This window comes from Muntiacus reevesi, chromosome 13, assembly GCF_963930625.1.
Source record: "Muntiacus reevesi chromosome 13, mMunRee1.1, whole genome shotgun sequence".
NCBI lineage: Eukaryota > Metazoa > Chordata > Mammalia > Artiodactyla > Cervidae > Muntiacus > Muntiacus reevesi.
The window spans coordinates 55,267,300-55,291,412 of record NC_089261.1 but is presented as its reverse complement, the minus strand read 5'-3'; the positions used below and the strand labels follow the sequence as shown (position 1 = coordinate 55,291,412).

The 24,113-nt window shown below is 38.7% G+C and overlaps 1 protein-coding gene across 3 annotated transcripts in view; it reads left to right on the top strand.

Annotated features, from left to right (window-relative positions):
* Nucleotides 1-24,113, top strand: part of INPP4B (inositol polyphosphate-4-phosphatase type II B) — an 838,347-nt gene that overhangs the window by 571,291 nt on the left and 242,943 nt on the right. For all 3 annotated transcript variants that reach the window (XM_065904252.1, XM_065904253.1, XM_065904254.1), the window contains one exon: nucleotides 22,324-22,435. In XM_065904252.1, the coding sequence (XP_065760324.1) occupies nucleotides 22,324-22,435 (112 nt within the window). The remainder of the gene's footprint in view (nucleotides 1-22,323; nucleotides 22,436-24,113) is intronic.

Sequence of the window (24,113 nt, the reverse complement as noted above, 5' to 3'; positions counted from 1 at the left end):
AAATTTATAATGGATTAAGTATTTCAAATGTCTTACAGTATTGAATCTTCTGATAACCTTGCCTGGAAGATATTATTCCTGTTTTACAAGGAAAGGGAGTAACAGCAGTATGACTTCTTAAGGTGACGCAGCTGGGTCAGCATGGTAATTAGAAGAGGAGTTCTTGATAGCAAAGATTTCCTAGAGAGGATATATTTTGTTTAGAATTTTATAATGAAATGTGTTTAGAGGCTAGAAGAGAGATTGACACCTCAGCTTCTTCTTGGGCCTCTTTAGTGACCTAAGACTCAGACTCAGGAGGTCATACACGTCTCCCATTTTCCAACAGATCATTGTTGGAAAAGCGTTCCTGTTTGTCCTAGATTTTATCTTCTTGCTTATTCCTCACTTTCCTTCCTGGTGTTAAGTAGGAGAAGTCTCACAATAGACATATGGTGTTGTGTTTTGTAATATACAGATGTGTGGGAAGGGCTCTGAAAGAAATTAACAGTGAACTTTTACTTTTTCCCCCCCTATTTTATGTAACTTTTTTCGGTGTGCATATTCATGCAAATACGTCTTAGACTGCATGGATAGACATGTTTATACAGTTATATTATTTTCAGGCTCTTTTGCTTTCTCACAGATCTTGACTATTCTCCATTGTTGCTCTATGATCACTTTGAAAGCAGCTTTTTTTGCCCAGTTTTAAATCTCCCCACCTTTCTTTTTTTCTTTGTGAAGTAATGTAATATATTAACACTAGAAAGAGCACTTGACTTTCCCAGCAGCCTTGGGCTCCAGTCCCAGCTGTGTTACCAGCTGTGTCACCCCAGGCCTGTTGTCTATCCTCTAGCATCTGTTAATGGGAGTAGCAACAACCTCCCTCCTACCGTGGCTCTGGGTAATTAATAAAGGCAGTGAAGTTCCATTCATTGCCTTGTGTTAGAGAAAAGCACTCTATTAAGATTGTTTTCCTTTCTTCTTGTATTAAGCTTACTAATTCGTTCACCCATCGCTTAACATTTTCTTTAGTTTGCTTACTTAGTTTGTTGAAGGTCTTTCTTAAAATGTGACATCTACAAATCTCTCAATTGGGCAATGGCAAAGAGATTGATTTAATCTGAACATTGAGTTTTTATTATCTGAAGAATGGGTGCTTCCTTGAAATCCAAATTCTGGCTTTAGTTACACTGACACCAGGTTTGGCTTCTTATCAGATACCAGATACCAGCAAGAGACCTAGGGAAAGTATTTGGTTAAAACAGGCAGCGTTCTGATAGTGTTCTGAAAAATCTAAAAACTTTTTTGACTTGAAAGTTTAGCAATATAGCACTGAAATCAGGGTAGAAATTCGTAAAAGTGACACAGAGTGTCAATTGCTTTTAGAGTTGACTGATGCATTTTATTGCTGAATCTGTGATAAAATGTCTACAGAAATAAATTCAAGTGATGTTTCTCGGGACTGGAGTGTGAAAAGGAAGGAAGACATCAAAAACAGAAGTAGGGCTATTTGCTTCTGAAGCTGACTTTGTTCTTCTGTGTAACTGTATTAATGCCATTTAGGAACAAGACCACCTAAAATTATCAGAAGGCTGTAACATGAGCCACTTTGCAGTAAAGTGACAACATGACATTAATTTATTATAAAATTAGGGAATGCAAAGCATACAAATATTGTGGACTTAGGATAGTGGAGTAGAAACAGTCTGGGATTTAGAGACATGCTTGAGCCCAAATCCAGGCTTTTTTATTGCCTAGCAACATGATTGATTACTCTGAGACTCAGTTTTTTTATCTGTGAAATAGGGATGACAGTGGCCATGTGACAGCCTAGGTTCCTGTGAATTACTAATGTGAAATGTTTGTAACAGCTCCTGACACATAGTAAGTGCTCAATAAATGTTAGTGGTGGATTTTTTTTTCTTTTATTGATCAGCCTCTCTAGCCTTAGGGTTTTTGATGTTGTTTTTGTTATTCCCACCCAGATGAGAATTAGATAAATGGTACCCAACCCATCTGAAACAGTACCTGATGCAAAGCAGGTGTTCATCATGCTGTCACCCATTACTAAAATTATCACCATTATCAGTATTATTATTTCCCTCTTCATCCTTGTAGCCTGTCTTTCATTTATAATTTAAATGGCTCTGCAGTGCTATAGTCTGCATTTTCCTTTATGTTCCTAATCCATTTTCATGAGGCCAGAGATATGACCATGGAAACCAATTAGCACTTCCTTAGTTTGCATTATTCAAAAGATGTCGTATTTGTCAGATTGCAAATTAGAGATTTTAGTCATTGAAGATACAACTCGTACTTGGAGTACACTTCAATAGCTCCTCAATTTGTAAAGAAAAGCCTGTGGTCTTCCATCTTTTAAAATGCAAATCACATAGAGTTAATATCTGTACACAAAAACCTACCCGCTTAAGAAGTTTGAGAGCTTATTTATCTTTGAAGATAATTTACAGGAGTGATTAGGCCTGCAAGGAATTATATTTGACCTGAAAATTTTATATTGGATCTGCCCGTATTTACCAAAGCCACTTTCATCATTATCACCCTGTATTTCTGCTGCTTTGGATGATTTATATCATCTTTTTCTAAAGAATGTTCTTTAGAACACCGATATCCCTTCAGTTTTAGTATGTGTTCTTTGAGTGAAGAAGTTTTATGTCTAGTAAGTTTGAAATGTTATATTTTAAAAAATGAAGTAGGTGACCTGATTGTAGGACTTCTCAGAGTCTTCATTATCCTCATGTCCTTCAGGGACTCTCAGAGACAGCGTTGCCTACAGCTTTTCTTTAATTTGAACCCAAGAAGCTTTCTTCATGCAACCCCTTATCAAATATTATCAGGCAAGGTGCGTTCCCAGGTGGCGCTAGTGGTGAAAAAACGTACCTGGCAATGCAGGAGACAAAAGAGACGCAGATTCGATCCCTGGAGATTGGGGAGATCCACTGGAGAAGGAACTGGCAACCCACTCCAGTGTTCTTGCGTGGAGAATGACATGGACAGAGGAGCCTAACAGGCTCCAGTCCGTGGGTCATAAAAGAGTCGGACGTGACTTAGCACGCACGCATGCAATATACAAATAGACACTGTGTTCAAAGAAAAACAGCTGCATAGTTCAGAAAATGCTGATTTGGAACAATAGAAAGAACCAAGCATTTCCCAGAGAAATCTATGAGAGACTTGTCTATGCATTCATCCACTTTTCCCCGCCATGAAGGTTTCCTCTAATCCGTGCCTCTATAGACAGGTCTGTGATCGTCTCCAAATGACCCCTCAGTCCTACACACATGCCTTGCACGTCCACACTTTCTGCCCCATCCACGTGCAGTTCCCACCCCTGATTCTCCCACCCCCCACCCCAGTCAGTGGCATGTCAACCCCATGGGTTTTTACATCCATGTCATGGCCTATATAGACATGCATTTGTGAAATTCATACACATGAATATGTGGAAAGGGGAAAGAAGTGACTTTACATACTCTCTTTTATAGTCATGGACAGGTTGTTTTTAAGGTTGCCTAAGTGCACACATAGTTATTTTCACGATCACCTAATACAACTACCCCAAACTGAATTTATGCCTTTTTCTGAAAGTCCTGCCTTTAGGCGCTTGTCCTTTCTTGGTTAAACTCAGAACCACTGTGTGCTGTGTGATCAGTCGCTTCAGTCATGTTTGACTCTTGGCGACTCCATGGACTATATCCTGCCAGGCTCCTCTGTCCATGGGATTCTCCAGGCAAGAATCCTGGAGTGGGTCACCATGCCCTGCTACAGGGAATTTTCCCTACCCAGGGGTCGAACCCAGGTCTCCTATGTCTCCTGCATCGGCAGGCAGGTTCTTTACCACTGGTGTCACCTGAGAAGCCCCAGAACCATTAGGTACCTTAACTATAGCCACAACTAGAAATCCCAGCATCCATTTTCTTTTTTTCTTCATTTTTTGGTAATTTTTATTTTTTTTTTCCATCTATTTTTATTAGTTGGAGGCTAATTATTTTACAATACTGTAGTGGTTTTTGCCATACATTGACATGAATCAGCCATGGATTTACATGTGTTCCCCATCCCGATCCCCCCTCCCGCCTCCCTCCCCATCCCATCCCTCTGGGTCTTCCCAGTGCACCAGCCCTGAGCACTTGTCTCATGCATCCAACCTGGGCTGGTGATCTGCTTCACCCTTGATAGTATACTTGTTTCAATGCTATCCTCTCAGAACATCCCACCCTCGCCTTCTCCCACAGAGTCTAAAAGTTTGTTCTGTACATCTGTGTCTCCTTTTCTGTTTTGCGTATAGGGTTATCGTTACCATCTTTTAAAATTCCATATTTATGTGTTAGTATACTGTATTGGTCTTTATCTTTCTGGCTTACTTCACTCTGTATAATGGGCTCCAGTTTCATCCATCTCATTAGAACTGATTCAAATGAATTCTTTTTAATGGCTGAGTAATATTCCATGGTGTATATGTACCACAGCTTCCTTATCCATTCGTCTGCTGATGGGCATCTAGGTTGCTTCCATGTCCTGGCTATTATAAACAGTGCTGCGATGAACATTGGGGTGCACGTGTCTCTTTCAGATCTGGTTTCTTTGGTGTGTATGCCCAGGAGTGGGATTGATGGGTCATATCCATTTTCAGTTCATCTTTTTCTACAATTTTTATATGATTATGCTCTTTTTCTGCCTTAAATTTTGTAGTTCTTACTTTCCCCTCGCCCACATGAACATGAACAGAAGTGTGCAAAAACTTCAGCCAAGAGATACAAGGTAGCAAGTGCTTTTTCAGCTTCATCTGCAGTCACACAAATTACCCTTGACACTGATCGCCACCTCCTTTGATGTTTATGGTGGCTTATGTGCCCGTAACACTTTATAAAGGTAGAGTCAGAGTCCCCGTATTTCTTTGGAAACCCCTTTTCTCAGGGGTTCGAGCTCGATTTCCAAACTTCAGGTCACAGAGGAGCACGGCGCTGCCGGTATGTGCAGATGGTACTCCCATGGTTCTTCCCCACACTAACATTCTGTTATTTTCCCTCCATCTTTTTGTATCCCTTACCTGGGATGATTTTACCCACCTGAAGCCCCTAGTATTCTCCATATTCACTCTCCATATTCATTAGTGAACTAATGAGAGGTAGAAATCTCCAGGAGGACCAGTAAAAAGGGCTGGTCTTCTTCCCAGGTTCCTCAATGTTCTAAGACCAAATTGGCCATTTCCCTATCATCGGGCTTTTGAAGAAGCAGGTCAGCACTCATTATTCCTGCTGCAGTTAACAGGTTTAATGATCACTGAAGGTCACTGTTCTTAACTGTGTTCCTAGTGAGATTAACTAGGATTGGCTTTGCTTTTCCATTTACACACTGCCAGTTTTACTTACAGTATATGCTTGAGCTGAGCTGGAGGTACTGTCCTTGCAGAACCATAGACAGTTACCTGCCCCTTTACAACCTATTCTCCCAATAGTGTGCTCCAGCCTAGGAGTCTCTACCCTAATCCATCAAGTGAAATTCACTAATGTCTGTTATTCTATAGTATAGCATGATGCCTCAGAGTACCAGTGTGGCTGAATGAAAAGTGTTTGCAGTAAGATTTCAGGTAGATGAAGAACTGAGTCAGGGAAAGGAAGACAAGCATTAATACAATTTTATAATGGAAGATAGGAAAACTAGAAAATATTCAAGGTCATATGATAAAAGATTTAAGAAGGCAGAAGAGAAGGATGAGATCAAAGGTAAAAAGATGTAGAATGAGGGAAGAAAGAATGGGCCCACTGATTTTGCTTCACTTAATTACTTTTAATACCAGTGTAAGCACATGGTTTTTCTCAAGTCTGTATTAGAGTGGGAGTCGGTGGCTTCTAGCAATGGGCCCAGCCTGTCGGTGACTTATTGGGTCCCTTTACCTAGGTACGTAAGCTTATTAGAATTTGATAGAAAATGTTAGGTAATTAAAGATTCTTTTTACACATTGTCTGGCCCTGATGAGTTTATTACATTATGGAGCAGTTTACTGTCTTGAATATAAAATAGGTTTATAAATCAATTGAAATCATTGACCCAGGTTTAATTAGACCTGATCTAAGTGCTATTTAGCATGTGTTACAATATGATAAGCAAATAGAATGACCAGTTTTACTTGTAGATACATGTTGTATGCTACTTCTTTCTGATGTTCACACATGCAAATTGCACAGTAAACACATTCCTTTAGAACTCAATATAAACTTGACTGCTAAAACCAAATTTAGGGTGCTGTTATAAATTTGGTCTAATCCTCATCCGTCCACTGAAGACCAGACCAGATACCTAGAATTTTATTTTAATCTCCCTCAACATCGATGTAGTCTCTCTAATTTGAAGCAGGTTTAAACGTTTCAATCCTAAACTTAGAAACGGTATACAGTGGGAATTATTTTTCTCTTATCTAGAATCAAATTGAAGATGTTCCAGGGACTTACACAGTAAGGAGGAGACTGTCTCTTAACAGTTTTGGGGTTTTCTTGTTTGTTGGACAGACTGCCAACTAACACTAAATTTCTGGGCTATGGAGATTTGCTTCTAGTACCATGAATTGCTTCTATGACCCAGCGATGTGGCCTTTAAAGTACTTTAAGGATTGGCGTGTGATTATAACACTGGAAAGTTAGAATGCCATTACTGTCACCAGAAGGTAATTACTTTGCTTACATTACTTCATCTGTCTACTAATGGTAATAATGACACTGAGATGAGCTTAGATTATGGATTTATAGAAGGGACTTTAAGAAAAGAATCCCTTTATAGATTAATAGGGAAAAAAAAGTGTTTTCTCCCTCTTTTTGTTTTTTTATTCCATCTCTTCCTCCGTTGAACCCCCACTAGTCCTTGAAACAAATACTTTTCAAGTGATGTTTTCTTTCCTGCCAAGTTCATTTGAAAAATATATTGCGATTATAAAGGCTATGTGAAGTCTCCTTATAGGGAGAAAGTGGTAAAAACAAAGTAAAACATAATTGTTTTTATTGTATTTGTTATGAAATGTCCCTATTTTCTCAGAGATTATTTTTATAAATTCTTTGACTTCAATGATGCTTATTGTTGTTCAGTCACGCAGTCGTGTCCGACTCTTTGTGACCCCATGGACTGCAGCACGCCAGGCTTCCCTGTCCTTCACCATCTCCCAGAGTTTGCTTAAACTCATGTCCATTGAGTCGGTGATGGCATCCAGCCATCTCATCCTCTGCTGCCTCCTTCTCCTCCTGCCTTTAGTCTTTCTCAGCATCAGGGTCTTTTCCAATGAGTCAGTTCTTTGCATCAGGTGACCAAAGTATCAGAGCTTTGAGTTTCAGGACTCAGGTAAATTTATAAAATGGAAGTATATATTTTCTGGAGAATGGTTTTCCTTCTTTACATACCACAGGTGCATTCCTCAATGAAAGTTTTACAGACTTTCTACCTGCTGCCTTCCATACAGAGCGATGGAGTCAGAAGGGAAGACTGATGAATTTCTAAGAGATGAGGAGGGCTTCCTTCTGGAACTAATTTTAAGAATGGAATCTTAGAATGGGAGAAGGTGAGGGTGGGATGTTTCGAAAGAACAGCATGTATATTATCTATGGTGAAACAGATCACCAGCCCAGGTGGGATGCATGAGTCAAGTGCTCGGGCCTGGTGCGCTGGGAAGACCCAGAGGAATCGGGTGGAGAGGGAGGTGGGAGGGGGGATCGGGATGGGGAATACGTGTAACTCTATGGCTGATTCATATCAATGTATGACAAAACCCACTGAAATGTTGTGAAGTAATTAGCCTCCGACTAATAAAAAAAAATTTCCATCAAAAAAATAAATAAAGTCTTAATGTGCTTAATAAAAAAATAAAAACACTTAAAAGCAAAAAAAAAAAAAAAAAGAATGGAATCTGAGGCAATTCTGAAGCTACAGGAGAGGTTGAGAATGTGCAGCAAGCAGCATTTCATAATAGCACATGAGCCACTGGGGAAGCCCCCAGATAAATACAGTACGCTCAAATATGGGGTGATAGTTCATGTTACAGAGAGCTCATTTGTCAGCTTTCTTATGCCTGTGTTGAAGAGACTGTGATAGCCTGCAGCTTATACTCAGGAACTTGCAAAGTATAGTGTGAAGGTATTTTGTATTGATTTCAGTTCACCTGAGAACTACCACTGGAAAGAAACTTTGGATGCCTCTAAAGAGAGTGGTGGAAAGAAGCTTCTCCATCCTTCATGGAACCAAATGAATCCTTGGTTGGAAAATAAGGAATTCAAAGCAGAAGTATTTGGGAAGCACGCCATGTATCAGAACATTGCAGATTCTATATGGAAGGAGGTGGTGATGCTTATAAGAAACAATCTACTCAGTACACAGAGAAGGTGCCTCCAAACACAGAGGTGTGCGATAAAGATAATGCTGCTGAAGGAGGGGGTCCAAGCTGTGAGAAGACACCTAAGAAAAACGTTTAAAAGAAGAGGTGGTGGGACTTGCCTGGCAGTCCAGTGGTTAAGACTTCACACCACCACTGCAGTGGGCGCAGGCTCAACCCCCGGTTGGGGAACTAAGATTCCGCATGCCGTGAGGCATGGCCAAAAAAAAAAAGGTGGAATTATCTCAAAATAGCTATCGCTCTGAAGATCAGGTAATTCAGAAAGCAAGTTTCCTCCAGGCTTTGGAGTGAGCTAGTGAGAGTTCGACCAAAATTTCACATTATGAAGGATTTTCCAGATAAGGACAATCAACTTACTGACCAAGAAGCTGGAAATAAATACATTTAAAATTTACCGCAATTTCCTTTTTTTGGTTTTCAGAAATAAATTAAAAACAAAAATTAGGGCCAAAAATAAAAAAATAGGGTCTTCCCTGGTAGTCCAATGGTTAAAACTCCAGGCTGTCAGTACAGGGGGCCCAGGTTTGATCCCTGGTCAGGGAGCTAGATGCTGCATGCAATAAGTAAGGCCATACACACACACACACACACACACACACACATATGTATATATATATATATGTATGTATGTATATATATATATAGACTTCTGGTTTCTACTGTTCTTTGGCAAATCTCAGCACGACTGATGACTTGTGAGGTGGCTGTGAGCCTTTCACTTGGCATCTCTCAGCTTCAGTTTCTACAGAGTGAATTGGGTGATTCTTAAGCTTACTTTCTGTTCTAATCATTCTCTGATTTTATGCAATCCCGATCCTAAGTTCTGAGGAGTTATCTTAGAATGAAAGAAAAAATAGCTGCATCCAAGGCTGTTGAAAGCTAGTGAAACTTATTTGGAACACAAACTTCAATTTAGTTCTCAAATATTTACAAAAGGATATAGACCAATCACTCGAATTGAAAATTTTAATTCTGTGACTTAATTTTTACTGTGTTTCTACTTTCTGTTAGCATGTCAGTCTGCCAAATACCAAAGTCCTTTTGTTTTCTTACATGGATTTTTTTTAAATGATATGATAGACATTTTAATTACTAATAAATATGCTTTCTTATAATCAGGAATTTTAAAATAACGATTTAACAGGGAGATATCTGAAGAACAATAATTGCTTTCTCGTGTACTTTAGGTTGAAACACTGATATAGGACATTTGAAAAGAAAAAGAATATTTGATTTATTCCTGCTGATCTTTGGAATCTATTTAGCATGAATAAAAGCAGTATAGTGTTTCCATGGGGCTTCCCAAGTGGCTCGGTGGTAAAGAATTCTCCTGCTGATACAGAAGATGCACATTCAATTCCTGGGTCTGGGAGATCCCCTGGAGAAGGAAATGACAACCCACTCTAGTATTCTTGCGTGGGAAATCCCATGGACAGAGGAGCCTGGCAGGCTACAGTCCATGGCGTCCCAAAGAGTCAGACATGACTGAGTACACACCCAGTGAACAGTGAACTGTTTCCGTATAGCAGTGTGTCTTGAATTTTGCTTTAATTGCTTTTCTTCATTTTAACAAGAAAAGTTTTGTAGAAATCTTTAGACTCCTTTAACTATGTGTTAGTCACATTTTGACCTTGAAAATAATTACCTGATGATTTAGTAAAGCATTATAAGGATGGTAAGCAGAACAAGTTAAAATCAGAAAATGAGAAATTTCAGGTCTATAGAGTAATTTTAATCACTGCTGCCCTATCTGCCAATGTATATTTGCCTAGCTAAACTGAGTTTCCTTATTGTAGCTGACCTGTACTGTAAGATGACCTGGATTCCTAGGTCATCTTTTTTTAACAATTTTTTTAATTTGAAGAATAACTGCTTTACACCATTGCGTTAGTTTTTGCTGTACAGCCACATGAATCAGCTGTGTGTACACTCAGTCATGTCTGACTCTTTGCAACCCCGTGGACTGTAACCTACCAGATTTCTCTGTCCGTAGAATGCTCCATGAAAGAGTAGTAGAGTGGGTTGCCATTTCCTACTCCAGGGGATCTTCCCAACTCAGGGATCGAGCCCAAGTCTTTTGCATCTCCTGCATTGGCAGTCAGATTCTTTACTGTGGCGACACCTGGGAAGCCTGTGTATGCATATATCCCCTACCTCTAGAGTCTCCCTCCCATCCCTGCCTTGCCCATCCCACCCCTCTAGGTCATCGCAGAGCACCAAGCTGAGCGCCCTATATTATACAGAAGCTTCGTACTAGCTACTGATTTTACACATGGTAGTGTGTATAGGTCAGTGCCACTATCCCAGTCCATCCCACCCTCTCCTTCCCCCACTGTGTCCACCACTCCATTCTCTGCGTCTTTCATCCACATAGCTGCCCATCATTTTGTCTGTGTGTCCACTCCCTGGCCCTGGTGCCCTCTGCTCCCTAACTCTATTCTGATCCTGGAGCTTCTTCCTCAGCCCCATTCCCTATCCCCAATCATTTCTCTTTAACTGGAAGCTGACTGTCTCCCCCACAGCCCTGCCACATGGTTGCCCTTTGTACCTGTTGTGGGATTAACAAGAAAGTGGGAACCATCGTCATAAAGCCACAAGGAAAAAAATTCCCCTAATAACCAGAATGAGCCAGGAAGTGGGTTCTTCTGAAGAGTCTCCATGTGTGAGTGTGGCTCAGCCTACATCTTGCTTCAGTCCTATGAGACCCTGAGTAGAGGATCTGGTTTGGCCTCTCATCTGTAGAGACTGTGAGATGGTAAATGGGTGGTGTTTAAGTTACTGGGTTTGTGGTATGAAGGTCAAGAAGCAACAGTTAGAGCTGGACATGGAACAACAGACTGGTTCCAAATCGGGAAAGGAGTACGTCAAGGCTGTATATTGTCACACTGCTTATTTAACTTATATGCAGAGTACATCATGCAAAATGCCATTCTGGATGAAGCACAAGCTGGACTCAAGATTGCTGGGAGAAATATCAATAACCTTAGACATGGAGATGACACCACCCTTACGGCAGAAAGCGAAGAACTAAAGAGGCTGTTGGTGAAACTGAAAGAGGAGAGTGAAAAAGTTGACTTAAAACTCAGCATTCAAAAAACAAAGATCATGGCATCTGGTCCCATTCATGGCAAATAGATGATGAAACAGAGGAAACAGTGACAGACTTTATTTTTTTGGGCTTCATAATCACTGCAGACTGCAGCCATGAATTTAAAAGACACTTGCTCCTTGGAACAAAAACTACGACCAACCTAGACAGCATATTAAAAAGCAAAGACATTACTTTGCTGACAAAGGCCTGTCTGGTCAAAGCTATTGTTTTTCCAGTAGTCATGTGTGGATGTGAGATTTGGACTATAAAGAAAGCTGAGCACTGAAGAACTGATGCTTTTGAACTGTGGTGTTGGAGAAGACTCTTGAGAGTCCCTTGGACTGCAAGGAGATAAAACCAGTCAACCCTAAAAGAAATCAGTCCTGAATATTCATTGGAAAGACTGATGCTGAAGCTGAAACTCCAACACTTTGGCCACTGAATGTGAAGAATGGACTCATTGTAAAAGACCCTGATACTGGGAAAGATTGAAGGCAGAAGGAGAAGGGGACGACAGAAGATGAGATGGTTGGATGGCATCACCAACTTGATGGCCATGAGTTTAAGCAAGCTCCAGGTGTTGGTGATGGACAGGGAAGCCTGGTGAGCTGCAGTCCATGGGATCGCAAAGAGTCGGACATGACTGAGCAACTGAACTGAACTGATGCAGCAATGTAGAATTAATGCATGGCTCTCTGACTTAGTCTTCTAGTCCTGTCTCCCTGCCTACCCAGCTTTAGCCACAGTATGGTTTGTTCTTCCTTGAATATGGATACTGTGTTCCACTGTGTTCCTTTAGACCATCTGCTTCTTCTGTCTTTAAGATCTTCTCCTAATGAAGATATGTGGTTCACTTCCTTACTTCCTTTATATATTTGTTTAGGTATTTGCTCAAATGGCATTGTTTTAGAGAGGCCTTTCATACATATCCAGACATTATATATGTTGTATGTATGGGCTTCCCAGGTAACTGAGTTGGTAAAGAGTCCACCTACCAATGCAGGAGATAAAGGAGATGCATTTTTGATCCCTGGGTCAGGAAGATTCCCTGGAGAAAGAAATGATCCCTGGACAGGGAAGATACCCTGGAGAAGGAAATGGCAACCCACTCCAGGATTCTTGCCTGGAGAATCCCACGGATAGAGGAGCCTGGTGGGCTGCATTGCAGTCCATGGGGTCCCAAGAGTCAGACCAACTTAGTGACTAAGCCACCAGCACCACCACAACAAATCCAATAAAATATATATAATTCAAAATTTGAATAGTAAATATTGACTCATCACTAGCGTTTAATACTAATTATTTAATTATCAAATCCTCTAATCCTCCACGCCTGTTATCTTTGCAGTTTTTTCAGAGTGGCTTAGAATATTTTGATTTCTTGGTGACATTTGTAAACCATTCTTATAAGGAGTTTTTGCTGTAGGAGCATGTCCATTTTTAGTAAAAAGAAAAAAAAAATATATATATATATATATACATATATTGCTTAACTGTCTTTCAAGGTTGTTTATACTTGGGCTTTGAAATATTTGTATTTTTTGCTTTTAAAAATGCCAGCATTAAATTGGATTTCCACAGCAATCTACATATAACGCCCTATAATTCCTTTCTTACTACTATTCTCTTCCTCTTCCAATGGTCTCTGCTTAATTTTGTAGTGCTCGTTTCCTTTCAACGTTTTTCTTTCTCTTAAAATTCAAACAAAACCTTAGCAATAGTTTCTCTTTTGTAGGTCTAAACATAAATTCAGACATGAGTGGCCAGTTAGTTTACCCCATGAATAAGAGTCATTGACTTGGAAATTTCATTGCACCTCCCGCAAGAGCATTTTACTCTTCAGTCTCTGTTGAAGTACCACCCCACATTTCTCTAGCACATGGCATTTTTATGTCAGCAGATATTTTAGAAACCCAAGATATGGGATGAATTGACACTTTGACTCTATCATTACAAATAAATGTTGCCACAAATTAGAATATTTTGTTCACATGGAAGGGAATAACTTTTAGTAGTTTGGTTTTGTATTCCCAGATTAAATGGCTATTAATTTGTTATTTATTCACTACCATAGAAAACAGCTATGTCTTTTCTCATTTATTCTATTTAGTAAATGAACATTCAGTAAAATGACGTTCTATTGTTGTACAGTTCTGTGAATTTTAACACGTATAAAGATTCTTGTAACCACCACCCCAATCAGGATACAGAACTGCTCCATCACTGCAGAGAAACCGCCTTCTGCTGCCCTGATGATTCACGCCTCCACCCACACCAGTCTGTCAGAACCACGATGTATGTTCTCCATCACCATAGAGGAATGCTTTCTGAGACAGCCAGTGAATCATAGATTACAGATCCCTCCTAGACTGGCTTCATTTATTCAGTCTAATGTCTTTGAAATTCATCAAGGTGTGGTGCATATCAATAATATTTTTTAATTGCTGAGTAGTACTCTATGATATGGTTGTACAACTATTTGTTGAACCATTCATATGGAAATATATTTTGGTTGTTTCCAGTGTTGAGTGATTATGAATAGAGTTGCTAAAACATTCATGTGTAGGTATTTCTGTGACCTTAAGTTTTCATTCCTTTAGAGTCAATACCTAGGACTGGAATTTCTGAGTCAGATGTTAAGTGTGTGTTGAACTCTGTTAGAAACTGCTGTGCTGTTTTCCCCACCAGCAGTGTTTGAGTGTTTCAGCGGTTCTGCGTCCTCACCAGACATTCTAAGATATAGCATGATGTCTCATAATCCTTCTAATTTTCATTTCCCTAATGGCCAGCAATGCTAAACAATTTTTCACGGGCTATTTGTTATCTATATATCCTCTCCTGAGACACTTCTGTTCAACTTTGGCCATTTGCTATTTACATTGTTCATTTTTTGCTGTTGAGTTTTGAACGCTGTTGTGTTTTTTCAATGCAAGTTTTTTTTTGGTCAGAAACATGATTTGTAAATATTTTTCTTGCAGTCAGTAGCTTGTTTTATTCATGTAAAAGTATCATTTACAAAACAAAAGTTGTCAGTTCTAGTGAAGTTCAATTTATCATTTTCTTCTTTAGAGCATGCTTTTGGTGTCATATTGAAGAACAATTTGACAAAGCTCAGTTCATGAAGACTTTTCTTCTTTGTCTTCCTTCTAAAGTTTTAGATTTTTTGTTTTGCATTGATATCAGTAACCATTGTTTTGTTACTTTTGTTTCAGTTTTGAAGTTTTAAGTAATATTTCATTTTTTCCCCCCAGTGAATGTTTGTTCTAGTACCATTTGTTGAAAGGACTGCATTTTTTCCCATTGTACTGATTAACTTTGTCAAAAACAGTTGGTTATATTGCCTCTGTATTCTGTCTCATTTATCAATATATCTGTCCTGTTGTCATTACCACACAGTTTTGGTTACTATAGATTTCCAGTAAATCTTAAAAATCAGTAAATTTAATTTCTCCATTGTTGTTGTTCTTCCTGTAAATTATGTGGGCCATTTTATTTACTTTGCCTTTATAATTTTTTGAATGAACTTGTCAATATATACAAAAAATCCTTGCTGGCATTTTAACTGGTATTGCCTTAAAGCTGTAGATCAATTTAGGAAGAATTGACATCTTAATAAATTTGTTCCCATATATGAACACAGTATGTCTCACCATTTATTTAGAACTTTTAAAATTTCTTGCATCAACATCTGTCATTTTCAGCATATAGATCTTGTATATTTTTGTTAGATCGATACCTAAGGATAGATTTGTTTTGGACTTACTATAAATGATTATTATATTTTTTTAAAAATTTCAGTTTCTAATTGTTAATTGCTGTTATTTGTATGCTGACCTTGTGTCTTATGAAACCTCATAGTTGCAATATCACTTCTGTTTTCAAAACTTTCACAGTGTTATTCGTACCTGTCCTTCAAGTTTATCACCCAGGTGACAGTCTGGGTGCTGGGGGTAGTGTAGTCCATAGATTATTTCTTAAAGTGTCTCATACATGATTTAGACCCATGCATGCACAGCTTGAGGTAAGCCCAGAAGTTCATGAAGAACATTAAGATGTACCTTTCTAAGTTCCCTCCTCTCTGCACTCTGGCACATCCCCATTTCCTGTGGCTTCCCTGAAAGGGAAGGATCAAAAGATTCTTTATCCAGAAAGGTGGGGTTTGATTTTCACTTCTCTGCCATGCAACTACACCTTCTTCTGGAGGCCAAGACAAGGGGACAACAGAGAGAGAGAGAAAGTAAAGGACATTCACCCTATCCCATTGGGATCACAGCTCCAATCAGAGAGGAATCCTTCCTTTCCTCATCCTTTTAGGCTCCTGCACTTCCTCCTAGTTGTCATTTTTGTTGCTGCCACCACTGGATTGTTTGGGGGCTAAGATCCAAGAGAGTAAAGACAGGAAAAGTGATTTCATCACTTCTGAATTTTAGGAGACCTCTTTTCTATTCTTTGAGCCAGGTTAGAGAGCTTCTCCTGGAGCTTTCTTTGTGTACGCCATGACCATCTCTGGGCTTGGGGCTGTATTAAGTCTAGATCATGAGGTATGATGGGGAAAAAATGGTAAATTAACTTCTGGGACAGTGGTATTTAAAATTCTGATGTTCTTCCCCAACGTGTCTGGCACTGTTTACTTTGAGTCCTCAAATAGCTGCTCTGTGCAGCCTGTACAGGTTTTAAAGCTTCATCCAGTGGGTACAAGAGTATGGTGTGTGCTTCTTCTATCTTACTTGCAACATCTTATGTACCAAAGAGCAGATGATGGTGACCTGTCAACTTGAATGTAGCTTTGGTTCACTGGGAATCCTGACAAGGACATTTACAAGATGCCAAGGTATTGTCTCACCTTGCTGATGAGGTATTTATTGCATTTAAAGAGATGGCTATTTCTAAAATTTAAAGAAATAGCTTATGCTTTACATCTAGCATTGAATCAAGTTTCCAAATACAACTCACTATATGTTGATATATATGTGTATATTTTAATAGAGTCATGAGGAGAGAACTATTTCTTTAGCTTATTGGTACTGAGGCAGTTATTCATATTTGGATAGTACTATTTTCAGCAGTAAAGAGGAATTTACAAGCCAAATAGTCTGAAAAACTGATAATCAACGTATCTACGATGTGCTCTTGGAACTTTGTGGCCCAGATAAGTATAACAGTTGTGCCCATTACCATACATGAAAGCAATTTTTTGGGCCATGCTGTGTGGATTGTGGGACCCTAGTTCCCTGACCGGAGATAGAGCCAGTCCCACAACAGCGATAGTGTCAAGTTCTAATCACTGGACTACCAGGAAATTCCCTCAAAGGCATTTTTATATTTAAGCTTAAGATCTTTTACTTTGGGACACATAAACCTTGTGAGATAAGTAGGGTGGCTTACTACCTTCATATTTTATAGCTCATAAATCTTAATAGAGGCTGAATTGCCCACTCCTGATCACTTAGTTGTTTAAAGAGCCAACATTGTAACCAAGGACTCTGTCACTCAAAGATCTCTGTGTTTTTCACTAATATCATACTCGGTCATTTACTGGTGTGTGATGACATGGATCAGTTTAAACCAAAAATACCAAGCTGTCCATAACCCTGGATAAGTTTTGAAAGACAGTCTACACTTTAAACTCTCTGGGTAGATGTTGGTCAATATCTGAGGAAATTTGGCAGAGAAAATAAAATAGTGATAGTAGGTCTTTAAGAAGAGAGCCTGACATGAACACAAAGGAAGAGAAAGATTCTGGAAGATGGGAAGTAGGTCCTTCAAGTGCAATGAAAGAAATTTGGTGAAACTCATTAAGATGTTGCCACTGGAAGGGACAAAAAAAGGGGTATTCTGGGGGAAGAATCAGTAGGGTGTAGTGACTTATTGGTAGAAATGGAATATTTTGTGGTTTTGGCCTTTGGAGAGTGATACACTACTGATGTGAGTTAGGGTTTGGGAAGAGGACAAGTTAGACTGCAAGCTCATAGAATAAACTTCTATCTTGACAAAAGGAATTTGGAGTTCTAGAATAGGAAGGCAAGTAAGAATAGGACCTATAGAATTGTGCTAGATCCTCAGAGATAGGATAATTGCATCCCATTATAATGGATGAAATTTCTGGAGATAAGCTTATAATGAGAGAAGAGAAGAAAACTAAAGACTAAATCTTAAAGTGTGTAAGCTATGATATTGAGAATTACTGAAAAGTTTTGAGTGTTAGCTTGTAAGTATTATATGGCTTCTGAAATGTGTGGAGTTCAGCCAGAAGAGAGGTGTGTTTAGTCATACATACTTCAGTAGAATTCTCACTTCTCTGAGGCCCAATGCATTCTCTAGAACGATCGTCAGAGTCCACTCAGTCAGTAACCCCATTTGTTCACTTACGGCCTCTGCTTGTTTTTCTGTCCAGGTGAGATTTTCATTGCCTGGTTGTATGTCCAGCACGCATGTCTCCCAGATGACGATTCCTGCGCTTAGCCCCAAGGCTACTTTATATTCACAGAGATTGACACTGCTAATGATGGTTTCCCCCTGGATGTTTACAGAGCCATTTGGATCTCTGTGGCATTTCCAAAATAGAGGAGTTATTTGCATGTTGCTGTTTAATACTTCCACAGCATTATTTTTTTCTTTTTGCTCTACTAAGGATGGTACAATAGGTGACAAAGAAGTTTAGAGGAAAAATGTCATTAAATTGTCTTTTGTTAGAAAACTGTTTCACATTCCTTTTGCTTCAGTCTTCTAAAATGTTTGTATGCTTCAGCATGTCAAGGTGAATATTTCATTAGGAAGCATTAGGGGAGTTATTTTAAAGGAAGGTTTTATAGAATGTTAATCACTAATGCATTAAGCATGAAAACCTAAGTGATAAGGAAGTATAGATTTGCTTTGCTGAAAATTTCCCCTTCTCTGTCTTCCATCTTGTTGGCATGGTTAATTATTTAAGTGTATCTGCTGAGGGAAATAGGAACTTGATGTTGTGATTGAAATAATGTAGCTGCCATGAACTATTCATCTTTTACTTCTCTTATAGCTCTCTGCATTAAGCAGTGGTAATGACCTGGCAAGAGGCTGAAATGACATAGTTTTTTTTTTTTATTATTCTTTATATAGATTGAGATATTTATTAATGTATCTTGTTCTTATGACCATATAAATTGCTAGGAAAGTGTATGAAGATTGCTTTTGTTTCTTAGTTCAGTGAAATTTGTATCTTTGTGAAAATGCCAAGATGCAGTGTCATAATGGCAGTAAAATATATACGGATGCGTTGAATACTGGCTTCCGTGGTGGCTCAGACTGTAAAGAATCCTCCTGCAGTGCAGGAGACCTGGGTTCAGTCCCTGGGTCAGGAAGGTCCCCTGGAGGAGGGCATGGCAACCCACTCCAGTATTTTTGCCTGAAAAATCCCATGGGCAGAGGAGCCTGGCAGGATATGGCCCATAGGGTAGCAAGGAGTTGGACACAACTGAAGCGACTTAGCATGCAACATGCCCACATTTATTAGTAGCCTCCTAAACCTAATGAGTGATAAATTGAAAGCATCATTAATCACTTAAGAATGACTGTTTTCTAATTTTTTTAATCGCTTTTGAAACAGCAGCCTTTGGAAACATGAGATAGGTATTTCGATTGTGATTTGCCTGATTGAAGAGAAGTGTTGAATACCCATGCTCTGTGGGTAGTAAATTGTTACAGGATAAATAGAAAACTGCCTCTGCTTTTCACATTGCAGTTCACTGACAAGATGACCCTTGCTTTTGGGTATCTTGGGTTCAGCTCTCCAGTTTATAACCTAGATTCACCACTCTGTCTCCCATAAATCTCGGATGAAGAAGCATGCTTTGGGGTACTAAGAGATTCTTATCTAAAAAGAAAAAAAAGTTTTAGAATCCCTCAAGATTTCCTTAATCTAAAATGACACGGAAACACAGAGAGCAAACGCTATGGGGAAGAACGGCACCGATAGACTAGCTCAACATAGGGTTGCCATGAACATTCGATTTGTAAAAAGCTGACTCAATAACTGTGATGCTCCAAAAAAAGCAAAGAGCAATAAAACAAAGCATGGTAAAACAAGATGTGCCTGTATTTAAAAAGCAGACAGATACTTTTTTAAAGGGACTATATATAGCTACAGTTCAGAAGCTTATTCCCATAAGCCCATGATGTGTTGCTTCTTCATCTAACTTTAGCACTTTGAAAGGTTCAGTTTCTCTGTAACTGGTATGAACTTGTATTCTTTTGCACTACTAGGAATGTAAACTTTATAGTGTCATCTGTCATTATGAAGTCTTTGCATCTCTAATAAGCACTTAGACACTCTTGAGATGCATGTGGCAAGAAACCCTGTAATCTTTGAATACAGCCTTTGATGCCCATTTTAGTAAAATTCTGAATTGAATTCAGTTGTTTTCAGAAATTTTACTAAAATAGGCATCGAAGACTATATTAAAAGATTATAGTATTTCTTGCTACCAGCATGGAGAAGGAAATGTCAACCCATTCCAGTATTCTTGCCTGGGAAATCCCATGGACAGAGGAGCCTGGAGGGCTACAGTCCATGGGGTCACAAAAGAGTCGGACAGGACTTAGTGACTAAACAACAACAAAGACATTAATGACAATAGCAATTTTATTGATACTTCTACTGTTGCTACTGGGATGAAGAGGAGAGGGAGAAGGAAGAAGCACTTATCTTGTGTAAGTCATCATGCTGAGAACTTTACATAAATCATGTAGTAGTCCTTATAATAAAATTATTATCTCCATTTTACAAAGTTTCACATGGTTAAGTTCCTTGTCCAAGGTCATGAAGCTGGCAGATAACTCAAACTCCTGAATTCAGACTTTCACCTACTATTGCAAATATTGGTTTGTTGCTCAGTACTGGAATGAGGCTGTAAGAAGTCTGGACTTTCTTTCAAATCACTATGACGTTATTTAGTTTAGTTCAGTGAAAAAATTCAGAAAGCTGTACACAAGCTTTGTATACCTAGAAATTAAGCAGTTTGCTTAAGCAAAATTTTTGAACAATGCCTATGGGAAGAAAAAGGGGTCTTTAATTGTTATTGATTATCAAATTGTGGGAAGGAGGAGTCTGCAGATTTCCAGAAAAAACTATGAGTAGTACCAGGACTTTTATTAAATTCTTTATTTAACTATCAGATACCGAATAATTGGACAGAGATATGTCACATTCATAATTTATAAGTTATTACATAATTTTCAAGTGGGAAAATGGTATAATTGATTGTTAAAGTTATCTCAGAATTGGAGTTTAAATAGTTATTTTTACAGTATCATAGATAATACTGTCATCTGCATATATATCTTCTCTATATTAAATACTTTAAATGTCTATATTAATTAAAATAATTGAGTTAATATTATGTTTTGCACTGATTTAAAAATCACAAAGAAGCATTTTGTTTTACACTTAATAAGAACCTTAATACACTATTTAAGTAAATCACTTTTATTTTTCTATGTACATAATCTTTATTTTATTACATTATTGCATTCCCTATGTATAGGTCTCTAGAATTTTTCTAATTTGGTTTTTTCTTAGAAGCGTAATTCAAAAGGTGTGTTTAATTTGTACTCTGTATATTTTGAGAAAAACTTTTTATGATCTGGTAAAAATTGGATTTCCTTTTCACCTAACTTATTCATTTTTTTAATGAGCATTTTAGTAAACTATTTATACTTATCTTCCTATTCCTTTTCTGACACTTCTAATAATAAAATAGTGACATTTTTAAGGAATTGGTTGAAATATGCCATTTATATTCAGATTAAAATTTAAAATAAAAATTTTAAATGACTAAATAAAGAAAATGAAAGATTATGTAACTAACATTAGTCAGTTAGGCTTAGAGAGAAGCCACAGCCGCCGCACCCCACCAATGGATGACTTACCTGCCTATCTTCCAAGTAAGTTTAAAGGGAAGAGCATCATTATATCTTACAGTGTTCCCATGACATGATGCCATCATTTATTCTGTATGTTTTATTGCCCAGAAAATAAATGTGAGACTCTTAGAGGATTGTTGTTATTAACTTTATTTTTGTTTTCATTATTGATGTTAACCATAAAATTTGTGTAACAGTGATTATGATGAAAATCTTAATATAAAATTATCATTTTCATTAAGTAGGGAGGACTACTTTAAGTCAACAGACTTAAAGAGGATACAGACCTTGGTTTCTGGTTTTGCCACTTTGTTTCCACGAATGAGTCTATCTTCTTGAATCTCAGTTTCTTTATCTGAAAAAGCGATGTTTATCTTAAATGACTTCAGTGGTTAATTTCTGCTCTGTTTGTACTATAACTTTCTGATGTTTGCTGGGAGAGAATCATCTTTAACTGGTCCCTGAGAAAGAAAAATGACATTAGGAGAAAGGCATAAAATCAGAGTTTATAGCCAACAGCTGGGTCATAGAGGAATATAAGGTTGTTTTTACTCTTTTCTGTTTTATTCAGATGTAGTGTCTGTAATAGATGTGGACAGTATCCCATGAGATGGGTGCAGAGGAGACATGACTGATGCTGCTGTGGGGACATGGGGTTATCAAACGGAGCATGAATCCATAGTCTTGGCTACTCTTGAGAGCCTGGAGGTGATTTTACCTTCATGAGGTAGCTTTTGACAGTCCGTGCACTTACCATGCCTAATTTTCTTTGGAAATTAAAAACAACAGCAACATGATGTACAGGTTTTGATGTCTAAAAAGCAGATTTGTTCATTACAACCGATGCAGGTAAAAAGCAGTCCTAGTGGTTTTCAGAAACAAACATGTTTGGATATACTTTCTGGAAAGAGAAGAGTCTTACCTTTCATTCATTTTCATTTATTTTTGGCTGCAGAACCTCAGATGGTGGCAAAGTTGTCGGCACCATAGAAGTCAGTGTCGTGAAGATGGGGGAGATTGAGGATGGGGAAGCCGACAACATCACGACAGATGTGCAGGGACAAAAGGTAGGCTCCCAGTCAGCTCACTGCACAAATTAAATTAGAAACGATCAGCTTTGCCAGCTGCCCGGATCACCATCACCTCTGTGGGGTATGGAATCTCATTATTCAAGAGCTAAATGAGAAATCAGCCTTGGAATGGGAGTACCTGAAGTGTGTCTCATCCTCACAACCCAGACGGCCTGTTTGCATGAAGCTATGCAAAGCCACGTACCATTCAGAACACCTTTCTCTTCGCAGCTGGCTCTCTGTGTTGGCACAGCCTCTTCTCAGTTAGAACAAAAGTATTGATCGCTGTTGTATCCTGCAGTAATTAGCCCTGTGTGAGATGCACAGAACATTCTGGGAGGCCTATTGCCAAATGTAACCACTTCTCTGCTCTCAAAATTCTCTTTGGAAAGTGATATAGTTGGAGCTTGGGTTTTGTTTTCATGTGAAGGAGGACAGATTGAACAACTCTGTGCCTTAGGAAATTATGGAAAAAAATAAGCAGGAAGTGGTAAATGGGCTGGGAGGATTGGTGGGGAAGGGGTGGGGATTCTGGACGGGGAGGGCCAGTGCCAGCTTCCTTGAAGTCCAGAATAAAAGCCCCAATATTGTCAGTATCCAGGATTTTTTATTTCCTTTCTACTTTCTTTTCTTTAAATAGAGAGACAATTATTAGTCTAAAGTCCTGATTTAGGAAGGGAGTTGCCTGTCTCACTGAGGGACAGGGGATCGAGTTATAAACTAATAGTTCCCCCCCACCTCAGGAAAATGAATTTGTTTATATATTAGAATGTCTGCCTTTTCATAAATGAGCATTTTTAATAACATGATTCATTGTGACCTATTTTCTGGCTTAGTGTCCCTTGTCTGGGAGCATGTTTTAATTTTTGGTACTGAAGAAGCATCTACAAGGGAGAGAGACAGTACTTATCTAGCACTTAACAAATTGTTAACATTACAAAAAAAAATCTAAACCGACTTTCAAAAAAAATGTTGTTCTTAGTCTGCATAGGCTAGGGTCTTACCACTTCCCCAAGCCTTGTTCTTCTCAGTTCCCTACTCTCCCTCAGAATGTATTCCAGGTCATGAATAAGATTCCTGTCTTGTGGCTAGGTTCAGTCGTTCAGTCCTTGTTAACTCTGGAGTTCTATGTAAGACTCCTGTTAGTCATCACCACGTGGATGCTTATGTGTGTCAAGATTAGAGAGGGAGGATTTGTAGGTTAAGAAGGTGGGGAGGGTGTCAGGGGGACAGGATGAACTAAAGGCAGAAATAGGCAGATAGTTGTGCCTGAACCCATGGAGACCAGGAGCTGAAACTCTTCCCATTTCAAAGGAAGCCTACTTTCCATTTTTCCTAACCTATTACCAGCCACCTCTATTTTTTCCCAAAGCTGGCTCACCCCTTGACTCCTTTACAATGTTGCTATTATGGGATAGCACAAATTGAGTCATGTTCTTTTCATAAATGGAGAACTTGATACTCAGGAATATGCCCCACTAAAGTCGTACATAATGTTTCTGATTTAGTAATATGAACTTAAAAAAATGAGTTAACTGAGCTGTTCTAAAAATAGGTGGCAGTGTCAGCACGTACCATGTAGTTGTCATAAGTGGACTAAAATGCTAACCACATCAAGCATTCTTGGTTTTAGCTTTATCCTATCTGCATTCTTGACCTTTTGTAAAGTTTTTTA